Below are 12,544 nucleotides of genomic sequence, written 5' to 3'. Positions count from 1 at the left end.
ATTGTATTTATCATCATTAGTCATTTAGGTCAACATTGGATCATTCAGAGATCCTCACTGAACTTCTGGAGAGAGTTTGCTGCACTGAAAGTAAAGGGGCTGAACAGTTTTGCACGCCCAATTTTTCAGTTTTTGATTTGTTAAAAAAGTTTGAAATATCCAATAAATGTCGTTCCACTTCATGATTGTGTCCCACTTGTTGTTGATTCTTCACAAAAAAATACAGTTTTATATCTTTATGTTTGAAGCCTGAAATGTGGCAAAAGGTCGCAAAGTTCAAAGGGGCCGAATACTTTCGCAAGGCACTGTATTTTATTATGTTAATGATTGCCGTGTAATGTGGTGATTGATGCTCATTTTAGATCATGTTTGAATCACTTGTAGCCCTTCTAGAGAGTTGTGGAGTTGTTTTAGAGTGGTATCCCTGAGTTAACGCATTCACACCATCTGTCTACCCCAAGCAGACCCAGATGGAGGACGAGCAGCAACAACAACAACAACCACCACCACCGCGGTGGAAAGACGAGAGAGACCGAGAGCGAGAGAGAGACCGCGACCGCAAAGGAAAGGACGACAGGCCCAACAGGCCCAAGGAGAGTGGCGGTCCCAAAGAGGAGGATGGCGCTGGTCCGAAAGAGGGCACAGACCCCAGAATGTCTTCTGCTGAGGACCAACGGACCATGGGCAAAGACCCTCGCGCCAATGCCCACATGCAGTTCTCCTCAGCCCTGGCGCAGCACCAGGGCTACATGCCCTATATGCCTGGTTACCCTTATGGGCAGGGCTATGACCCCAGCCACCCCGGGTACAGAGGCATGCCCACAGTCATGATGCAGAATTACCCAGGTAACCACACCAGATCAACTATTGGTATAGAAAGGAACCACTTGGGTGAAAGTGCATTTGCCCAAAAAATCTTTATACAAATGTTTTGATATTAAGCCATGAATGAAATGAACACAATGACCTGTCCCCCATGTTAGGTTCCCCCTACCTGCCCGCGGGCTATCCGTTCTCCCCTTATGGCGGCAAGATGGCCGGCGGTGAGGAGGAGGCGAGGGGAGGTGACAAGTCGCGCGCCAGCCCCACGGTGAGTGGCAAGGCAGCTTCGGTGGACTCCAAGGCCCTGGACATCCTGCAGCAGCACGCCAGCCAGTACAAGAGCAAGTCCCCCACGGTGGGCGACAAGCCGTCCCATGAGAGGGATAGGGGAGAGAGGAGCGGTGGGGAGAGGGAACGAGAGAGGGACATGGAGCGGCCACGCTCCTCGCCCTCCCAGCGCATCATGCCCTCCCATCACCACCTGGGATATCCGCTGCTCTCGGGCCAGTATGATCTGTCCTACACTACAGGTCAGTCGCAGCCAATCACCACTTTTACTATTATGACTGACGAGGCTTTCGGAAACTCTTACTGATACACAACTGATGCACCCTCCCCAACTGATGCACCCTCCCCAACTGATGCACCCTCCCCAACTGATGCACCCTCCCCAACTGATGCACCCTCCCCAACTGATGCACCCTCCCCAACTGATGCACCCTCCCCAACTGATGCACCCACACCAACTGATGCACCCACACCAACTGATGTACATACATTTTCTGCCTCGCACAGGTCTCTCGTCATCAGCTATTGTTGCCAGTCAGCAAGCCGCAGCCCCCTCCCTTTACCCCCCGGCGCGGAGATGAAAACGGTAAGGCCCCTAGTCAGACAGACGGACAGGCACACAAACAGAATAAAATGGATCTTAAAGAGAAAAATACATTAGCAGACATAGAGCGCAGTTCAATAACCAAATCACACCAAATACTTGGTACTGTGTACACACTAACCAAACTGTTGTCATAGATGACGCCAATGGAGACAGCTAGTCTTACTGGGGTCTGACACATACAACCACAATGACTTACTTTACAATTTACATACTTTTAAAACATGAGCATATAGTGTGTGTGCCTCTATCAGTTACACATACACGTCAGTACATGCACACAACAAGTAGGTCACACCAATGGGAGTATCACGGTCTCATTAGCCAGACAAATAGACACTGGGGTCAGATGTGGCCGTATGGACAGAGAGCATGGTGGGAAAGATGTAAACATGCAGTACTTTGACAACCTGTAGCTTCTATGCCTCATTACATATGAGAAATTATGCTTTCCTTTACAATCGCACTGACTTAGTACTACTGGCCTGTGCAACAGTCTGATACACAGCTCCCTGGGAAAATACTTTACTACTGTACTTACTGTACAACAGTCTGATACACAGCTCCCTGGGAAAATACTTAGTACTACTGTACTTACTGTACAACAGTCTGATACACAGCTCCCTGGGAAAAGACTTAGTACTACTGTACTGTACAACAGTCTGATACACAGCTCCCTGGGGAAAGACTTAGTACTACTGTACTTACTGTACAACAGTCTGATACACAGCTCCCTGGGAAAATACTTAGTACTACTGTACTGTACAACAGTCTGATACACAGCTCCCTGGGAAAAGACTTAGTACTACTGTACTTACTGTACAACAGTCTGATACACAGCTCCCTGGGAAAAGAGTTAGTACTACTGTACTGTACAACAGTCTGATACACAGCTCCCTGGGAAAAGACTTAATACTGCTGTACTGTACAACAGTCTGATACACAGCTCCCTGGGAAAATACTTAGTACTACTGTACTTATTGTACAACAGTCTGATACACAGCTCCCTGGGAAAAGACTTAGTACTACTGTACTGTGCAACAGTCTGATACACAGCTCTCTGGGAAAAGACTTAGTACTACTGTACTGTACAACAGTCTGATACACAGCTCCCTGGGAAAAGACTTAATACTGCTGTACTGTACAACAGTCTGATACACAGCTCCCTGGGAAAAGAGTTAGTACTACTGTACTGTACAACAGTCTGATACACAGCTCCCTGGGAAAAGACTTAATACTGCTGTACTGTACAACAGTCTGATACACAGCTCCCTGGGAAAATACTTAGTACTACTGTACTTACTGTACAACAGTCTGATACACAGCTCCCTGGGAAAAGACTTAGTACTACTGTACTGTGCAACAGTCTGATACACAGCTCCCTGGGAAAAGACTTAATACTGCTGTACTGTACAACAGTCTGATACACAGCTCCCTGGGAAAAGACTTAGTACTACTGTACTTACTGTACAACAGTCTGATACACAGCTCCCTGGGAAAAGACTTAATACTGCTGTACTGTACAACAGTCTGATACACAGCTCCCTGGGAAAAGACTTAGTACTACTGTACTTACTGTACAACAGTCTGATACACAGCTCCCTGGGAAAAGACTTGGTACTACTGTACTGTGCAACAGTCTGATACACAGCTCTCTGGGAAAATACTTAGTACTACTGGCCTGGACAACAGTCTGATACACAGCTCCCTGGGAAAATACTTAGTACTACTGTACTTACTGTACAACAGTCTGATACACAGCTCTCTGGGAAAATACTTAGTACTACTGTACTTACTGTACAACAGTCTGATACACAGCTCCCTGGGAAAAGAGTTAGTACTACTGTACTGTGCAACAGTCTGATACACAGCTCCCTGGGAAAAGACTTAGTACTACTGGCCTGGACAACAGTCTGATACACAGCTCTCTGGGAAAAGACTTAGTACTACTGTACTTACTGTACAACAGTCTGATACACAGCTCCCTGGGAAAAGACTTAGTACTACTGTACTTACTGTACAACAGTCTGATACACAGCTCCCTGGGAAAAGACTTAGCACTACTGTACTGTACAACAGTCTGATACACAGCTCCCTGGGGAAAGACTTAGCACTACTGTACTGTGCAACAGTCTGATACACAGCTCCCTGGGAAAAGACTTAATACTGCTGTACTGTGCAACAGTCTGATACACAGCTCTCTGGGAAAAGACTTAGTACTACTGTACTTACTGTACAACAGTCTGATACACAGCTCCCTGGGAAAAGACTTAGTACTACTGTACTTACTGTACAACAGTCTGATACACAGCTCCCTGGGAAAAGACTTAGCACTACTGTACTGTACAACAGTCTGATACACAGCTCCCTGGGAAAAGACTTAATACTGCTGTACTGTACAACAGTCTGATACACAGCTCCCTGGGAAAAGACTTAGCACTACTGTACTGTGCAACAGTCTGATACACAGCTCCCTGGGAAAAGACTTAATACTGCTGTACTGTACAACAGTCTGATACACAGCTCCCTGGGAAAAGACTTAGCACTACTGTACTGTACAACAGTCTGATACACAGCTCCCTGGGAAAAGACTTAGTACTACTGTACTGTACAACAGTCTGATACACAGCTCCCTGGGAAAAGACTTAGTACTACTGTACTTACTGTACAACAGTCTGATACACAGCTCCCTGGGAAAAGACTTAGTACTACTGTACTTACTGTACAACAGTCTGATACACAGCTCCCTGGGAAAAGACTTAGTACTACTGTACTGTACAACAGTCTGATACACAGCTCCCTGGGAAAAGACTTAGTACTACTGTACTTACTGTACAACAGTCTGATACACAGCTCTCTGGGAAAAGACTTAGTACTACTGTACTGTACAACAGTCTGATACACAGCTCTCTGGGAAAATACTTAGTACTACTGTATTTACTGTACAACAGTCTGATACACAGCTCCCTGGGAAAATACTTAGTACTACTGGCCTGGACAACAGTCTGATACACAGCTCCCTGGGAAAAGACTTAGTACTACTGTACTTACTGTACAACAGTCTGATACACAGCACCCTGGGAAAAGACTTAGTACTACTGTACTTACTGTACAACAGTCTGATACACAGCTCCCTGGGAAAAGACTTAGTACTACTGTACTTACTGTACAACAGTCTGATACACAGCTCCCTGGGAAAAGACTTAGTACTACTGTACTTACTGTACAACAGTCTGATACACAGCTCCCTGGGAAAAGACTTAGTACTACTGTACTTACTGTACAACAGTCTGATACACAGCTCCCTGGGAAAAGACTTAGTACTACTGTACTTACTGTACAACAGTCTGATACACAGCTCCCTGGGAAAAGACTTCAACAAAGGCTCGACTGTGCTAGCTAGCAGCCTCAGTATGCAGCAGCAACAGCTCTTATGCCTTCAGTTCAGTTGTTTGTCCTAAGCAGGTAGAACAGCAGCAGAGCCGTGAATCACAGTAGTGATACTGTAATAGAGACAGCGTAATCACAGGCTGCCCTGACCTCTAGTGGCTGACCTCTGCCTTGTTTCTGGGTGTGGAATACCTTATCTAGAGTCTTCTGTTGGATTTGCTTCCTCAGTTTGGTATTCAAGTGTAAAATGTCACTCACATAGACGTCACAGTGGTCAAAACGGCTGCATTTAAATGTTTTAGCCATTTTTACATTTTGAGGTAATATTGTAATTTACAATAGTAGTGATACTAGTCATTATATTGGGTAATCTATGTGTCATTATAGTGGGTAATCTACGTGTCATTATAGTGGGTAATCTACGTGTCATTATAGTGGGTAATCTATGTGTCATTATAGTGGGTAATCTATGTGTCATTATAGTGGGTAATCTATGTGTCATTATAGTGGGTAATCTACGTGTCATTATAGTGGGTAATCTACGTGTCATTATAGTGGGTAATCTACGTGTCATTATAGTGGGTAATCTACGTGTCATTATAGTGGGTAATCTACGTGTCATTATAGTGGGTAATCTACGTGTCATTATAGTGGGTAATCTACGTGTCATTATAGTGGGTAATCTACGTGTCATTATAGTGGGTAATCTATGTGTCATTATAGTGGGTAATCTACGTGTCATTATAGTGGGTAATCTATGTGTCATTATAGTGGGTAATCTACGTGTCATTATAGTGGGTAATCTACGTGTCATTATATTGGGTAATCTACGTGTCATTATAGTGGGTAATCTACGTGTCATTATAGTGGGTAATCTACGTGTCATTATAGTGGGTAATCTACGTGTCATTATAGTGGGTAATCTACGTGTCATTATAGTGGGTAATCTATGTGTCATTATAGTGGGTAATCTATGTGTCATTATAGTGGGTAATCTACGTGTCATTATAGTGGGTAATCTACGTGTCATTATAGTGGGTAATCTACGTGTCATTATAGTGGGTAATCTACGTGTCATTATAGTGGGTAATCTATGTGTCATTATATTGGGTAATCTACGTGTCATTATAGTGGGTAATCTACGTGTCATTATAGTGGGTAATCTATGTGTCATTATAGTGGGTAATCTACGTGTCATTATAGTGGGTAATCTATGTGTCATTATAGTGGGTAATCTATGTGTCATTATAGTGGGTAATCTACGTGTCATTATAGTGGGTAATCTATGTGTCATTATATTGGGTAATCTACGTGTCATTATAGTGGGTAATCTACGTGTCATTATAGTGGGTAATCTATGTGTCATTATAGTGGGTAATCTACGTGTCATTATAGTGGGTAATCTATGTGTCATTATAGTGGGTAATCTATGTGTCATTATAGTGGGTAATCTACGTGTCATTATAGTGGGTAATCTACGTGTCATTATAGTGGGTAATCTACGTGTCATTATAGTGGGTAATCTACGTGTCATTATAGTGGGTAATCTACGTGTCATTATAGTGGGTAATCTACGTGTCATTATAGTGGGTAATCTACGTGTCATTATAGTGGGTAATCTACGTGTCATTATAGTGGGTAATCTATGTGTCATTATATTGGGTAATCTACGTGTCATTATAGTGGGTAATCTACGTGTCATTATAGTGGGTAATCTATGTGTCATTATAGTGGGTAATCTACGTGTCATTATAGTGGGTAATCTACGTGTCATTATAGTGGGTAATCTATGTGTCATTATAGTGGGTAATCTACGTGTCATTATAGTGGGTAATCTACGTGTCATTATAGTGGGTAATCTATGTGTCATTATAGTGGGTAATCTACGTGTCATTATAGTGGGTAATCTACGTGTCATTATAGTGGGTAATCTACGTGTCATTATATTGGGTAATCTACGTGTCATTATAGTGGGTAATCTACGTGTCATTATAGTGGGTAATCTATGTGTCATTATAGTGGGTAATCTACGTGTCATTATAGTGGGTAATCTACGTGTCATTATAGTGGGTAATCTATGTGTCATTATAGTGGGTAATCTACGTGTCATTATAGTGGGTAATCTACGTGTCATTATAGTGGGTAATCTATGTGTCATTATAGTGGGTAATCTACGTGTCATTATAGTGGGTAATCTATGTGTCATTATAGTGGGTAATCTACGTGTCATTATAGTGGGTAATCTATGTGTCATTATAGTGGGTAATCTATGTGTCATTATAGTGGGTAATCTATGTGTCATTATAGTGGGTAATCTATGTGTCATTATAGTGGGTAATCTACGTGTCATTATAGTGGGTAATCTACGTGTCATTATAGTGGGTAATCTACGTGTCATTATAGTGGGTAATCTACGTGTCATTATAGTGGGTAATCTACGTGTCATTATAGTGGGTAATCTATGTGTCATTATAATTGGGTAATCTACGTGTCATTATAGTGGGTAATCTACGTGTCATTATAGTGGGTAATCTATGTGTCATTATAGTGGGTAATCTACGTGTCATTATAGTGGGTAATCTACGTGTCATTATAGTGGGTAATCTACGTGTCATTATATTGGGTAATCTACGTGTCATTATAGTGGGTAATCTACGTGTCATTATAGTGGGTAATCTACGTGTCATTATAGTGGGTAATCTATGTGTCATTATAATTGGGTAATCTACGTGTCATTATATTGGGTAATCTACGTGTCATTATAGTGGGTAATCTACGTGTCATTATAGTGGGTAATCTACGTGTCATTATAGTGGGTAATCTACGTGTCATTATAGTGGGTAATCTACGTGTCATTATATTGGGTAATCTATGTGTCTTGAACATGGTTTTGAACTTGAATTTAGCCAACCATTTTCTGTCATTTCCACAGGGAGACGTGACCGACACCTCGCCACCCTGCAAAGATTCATGTGACTGGCTCACATGAGGAAGCCCTGGGCTCCGAGTCCATTTTAGACATCAGTTGAATGGTGTTTCTATATTTTTAGTTCTCTGCCTGAATGTCCGGCAGATTCTTTTTTTCTTCTTCTCCTAGCAGCATCTTTTTCCCTCGTTTCCCCTCCTGCCCCACCGTGGACTGGGACTGACCTCATCCAAGGTTCAAAGCCATCACTGTCTGCCCATGTGCACACCTCCGCTGATATCTATTGGTCTTTGCACTGTTGATGAACGAACACATGCAAAAGTAGACCAATTGACTGCCTGAAAAGCTGAAAAGGGGTTCTGACTGCATAGTTTTTTTTAGTCCCATGCAGAACGGGGCTGGGTGGCTGGGGGGGATGATGGGGGAGGGGTCAAACTAAAATAAAGACTGACAAAACTAAACAAGTGAATCATGTTGAAATGTTTGAACTTGCTGTTGTTGGCCTGTTGTACCCAGTGTGCCAGTATATCCTGACAATTGTCATTAGTAGGTTTACTGTGTGTGGTGAAAGGACGCTTGAGGAGAGAGGCTCAACCTCCTCAGACTTCTATAGGCGTTGAAGGGTTTGTTTTCTCGTCCCTCAACCAGCCATTTGCTCGCTAAACACCTCTTGGTTCACTTTTCAGGGATAGACATAATTATTGTGTGAAGGGAACACACTCACCTCAATACAGTTCATGTTTTGTGTTTTCTTGACATTTGCATTGTTCATTTCACGGCATGAGTGACTTTTCTTTCAGTTAACTTGATTCCTCCCCACTTCCCAATCCATCCTTTAATGTGTTTTTGATACGCCAGTCTCACTTCACCCTTTCCATACACTGAATCAACCAAATCACACAAATACCGTGGCTCACTCTGATCAATATTGCACTGACTGATGGACAGTTGTAACCATGGTTTCTGTTCAGAAGTGTAGAGCTGTTTGTTACCTCAGAACACTGGGGATCATCTACTGAAGAGGTCGGCCATTTTCACCTGTCAGCCTACAGTACCTTACTGGTCCTTCAATCGGCACAGCAAATGGACCAGCTCGTTATCCTGTCAATTTCCATGGAGGAAGAATCAAACAACTGATTGCAGAGGATGCGGAAGGATGCACAATGTAAAGTCAAGGCATAACCAGGGCGGAGCGATGCCCGGCTAGACAACACACAACCAACCACGCACATCTAGCTGCTAGCTCATAGCGACCCCATCCCGTCAGCAACACCATTGGTGTGGGCAGCGCTTCACTCCTATATATCCTTGGCTTAGCAACCCTTCCCCCGTGTTACAGTAGTGCAGCACTGAGACAATGGGGGAGTCCCAGTAGATTCAACCAAGCCTGGCCAATGTCTGGCACTCCTATCACTGGGTGGCCCTTCAGGTGACAACTGCCAGAGACTGTTACATGGTCACATTACAGCTGGGCTCCCCTCAGTAGAGGGACATCACCTCACTCTCTGCCACTCACCTCATTCAACCCCCTCTCTCTGCCCCTCACCTCATTCAACCCCCTCTCTCTGCCACTCACCTCATTCAACTCCCACTCTCTCAGACCAGTGGAGCTTGTAAGGGTTTTGGAGATGAGGGGAGAGTGTAGTCTCTCAGACCAGTGGGGCACTAGGGGTTTTGGAGATGAGGGGGGAGTGTAGTCTCTCAGACCAGTGGGGCACTAGGGGTTTTGGAGATGGGGGGGAGTGTCGTCTCTCAGACCAGTGGGGCACTAGGTGTTTTGGAGATGAGGGGGGAGTGTAGTCTCTCAGACCATTGGGGCACTAGGGGTTTTGGAGATGAGGGGGGAGTGTCGTCTCTCAGACCAGTGGGGCACTAGGGGTTTTGGAGATGAGGGGGGGGGGTGTCGTCTCTCAGACCAGTGGGGCACTAGGTGTTTTAGAGATGAGGGGGGGAGTGTCGTCTCTCAGACCAGTGGGGCACTAGGTGTTTTGGAGATGAGGGGGGAGTGTCGTCTCTCAGACCAGTGGGGCACTAGGGGTTTTGGAGATGAGGGGGGAGTGTCGTCTCTCAGACCAGTGGGGCACTAGGGGTTTTGGAGATGAGGGGGAGTGTAGTCACTCAGACTAGTGGGGCACTAGGGGTTTTGGAGATGAGGGGGGAGTGTCGTCTCTCAGACCAGTGGGGCACTAGGTGTTTTGGAGATGAGGGGGGAGTGTCGTCTCTCAGACCAGTGGGGCACTAGGGGTTTTGGAGATGAGGGGGGAGTGTCGTCTCTCAGACCAGTGGGGCACTAGGGGTTTTGGAGATGAGGGGGTGTTAATCAAAGGTTATTTAAAAACAGTCACAGTGATCTTAGATTTGTTCTTTACCTGTTTATTTATTCAAGAACCTTTTTTGGATGTTGTCTGGATTGAAGCATGGATGAACTCTTGAGTTGAGAAGCTTAATTTAACCTTTGTGCCCATTTAAGCAAGTAGCCATGAAATGATGCCTCCGTAGTGGGATACAGCACTTAAAACACAACACAATGTCCTCCCCTCCACTAATGTAGACGCTGCAAAAAGACTCCTTTCCTATTCACACAAAGTAGTCGCTATACAATGTATAGAAAAGGCTTCATATGGTGCGTGAGCTGGAGTCGTTGAGAGTGAAGCTAAACCAGTCATTAAAAGTCAAAGATGTATATTTATTTTTTCTATTTTCAGGGAGGGGTACTTGCGCTATACAAACAAGGCTTGTTGACAGTCTGCCCTGTAAGAAACTGTGGAATGTTCCAGAAGTCAACATACTGCTGGCCAGAACATTATCACGATTGTCAGGTAGCTTTTTTTTTATTTTAAATTTTGTTCAGTATTGAAGTACATATATACACCTGGATTTCACTAACTTGAACCTGCTAGCTTGGTGGTGTAACCCCTTGTTAAGGACTAGGACAGTTAACATATTTGTCTCATTGTGTTGCTAGTTTCTTGTCCTATAGGACAGTTAACATATTAGTCTCATTGTGTTGCTAGTTTCTTGTCCTATAGGACTAGGACAGTTAACATATTAGTCTCATTGTGTTGCTAGTTTCTTGTCCTATAGGACAGTTAACATATTAGTCTCATTGTGTTGCTAGTTTCTTGTCCTATAGGACTAGGACAGTTAACATATTAGTCTCATTGTGTTGCTAGTTTCTTGTCCTATAGGACTAGGACAGTTAACATATTAGTCTCAAGGTGTTGCTAGTTTCTTGTCCACAAGTGTCATGGTTCATAAATGGAATGGTGTTGCGACCTGTATATCTGAATGTGACAGTGTGTTGAGATGTCCTGTACAACTAATATCCAATAGAAATATAGACCGCTGTGACGTTGTATGACGCATCAGTGGATTGTCATTTCTACATGTCCCAAGCAGAATGGCTTTCCACTATACTGGAGGAAGAGACCAGTGCATTGCTCCAAAGGACAGAGATTTAGACTTGGTAGTAGGTTGAATAAGAATCGTATTGCCTTGGGGGTATGATAAAGCCACACAAGCAAGTACTTACTATCCAGCAACTTAAAGGAAAAAGCTCTTGATTTTGTCTTGTTATTTTTGGAGGGCATCCTTTCTTTGTTAACTACTCTTTGATTAGTTGTTTTTTTGTTCTCCAGAACGGCAGTTGCTTCAGTTGTCTCAATTGGTGCTTATAAAAACATCCTTTATCCCTGGGAACAAAGACACTCTTTCCTACTTCTTAAATTACCAGATCATGTCTTGTCTCCCTCCTCACCTTCCTCACTGGCCCTCTCATCTCCCTCCTCACCGGCCCTCTCGTCTCCCTCCTCACCTTCCTCACAGGCCCTCTCGTCTCCTTCCTCACGGGCCCTCTCGTGTCACTCAAAACCCTCAAAGTATCAGTCACTGGTACTTGCAAGGATGTTTACAACGGTTTTCATTTCTATGGTTGAGCCCCGTCTCCTGTGGTCTCACCCCTTCCCTCCCTCTTCTCCTTCATCCTCCCCTTCAGGAGTTTATGTAAAGTGTGCATTACCACCACGGTTCTTTTTTATACAATACTGTAACTTGCCTTTGTACATTTGGGCGAAAAATAAATCTTTTTATGAGACAATCATATCTGTCATGTCTGACTGGCTTGCTTTATTCAGTCATAAGGGGTTGGAAGTGGACAATCGAAATGATAGCTATTGCATATGTTGAAAAATGTTGTTTATCAAATGCATGTCAATGCTTCTTAACTTGAATGTCAATAATTGACAAACTTATGTTAATATGATCAAATATATGAAGATATGATACTGTGGTTCAACAGTAGTGTGTTGACTTGGCACTGTTTCTCAACCTCCGGTTCCAGGACCAGCACCGGCCCCTGGGATGTTGCCGATTGGTCCTTTACAGGGATGTATTAAAGCAATGAGCTAAAATAACCATTAGAGGGTGGTGTTCCCAAATAATGATGAGAAGTGGGCTATTATGCAAATTGTCTATATAGAATTTCATAATACGCACCGGTAACATAAGCCTCCATT

The 12,544-nt window shown here is 43.7% G+C and overlaps 1 protein-coding gene across 4 annotated transcripts in view; it reads left to right on the top strand.

The window, feature by feature from the left end:
* The window catches only part of LOC110506202 (zinc finger protein 609), a 98,310-nt gene extending 86,179 nt beyond the window's left edge, over positions 1-12,131 (top strand). For 2 of the 4 annotated variants that reach the window (XM_036981380.2, XM_090223041.1), the window contains 4 exons: positions 465-846; positions 984-1,352; positions 1,618-1,696; positions 8,037-12,131. In XM_036981380.2, the coding sequence (XP_036837275.2) occupies positions 465-846; positions 984-1,352; positions 1,618-1,691 (825 nt within the window). In that variant the 3' untranslated portion in view covers positions 1,692-1,696; positions 8,037-12,131. Of the gene's footprint in view, positions 1-461; positions 847-983; positions 1,353-1,617; positions 1,697-8,036 lie in introns of all 4 variants that reach the window. The other 2 variants (XM_036981379.2, XM_036981381.2) reach the window with 1 other exon arrangement.
* Positions 12,132-12,544: the final 413 nt, after the last annotated feature.

The sequence above is a fragment of the Oncorhynchus mykiss genome, chromosome 26, assembly GCF_057628025.1.
Source record: "Oncorhynchus mykiss isolate SJ-2025 chromosome 26, ASM5762802v1, whole genome shotgun sequence".
In the NCBI taxonomy this organism is placed as follows: domain Eukaryota; kingdom Metazoa; phylum Chordata; class Actinopteri; order Salmoniformes; family Salmonidae; genus Oncorhynchus; species Oncorhynchus mykiss.
The sequence above is the reverse complement of the archived record's forward strand: the minus strand, read 5'-3'. Positions and strand labels throughout refer to the sequence as shown.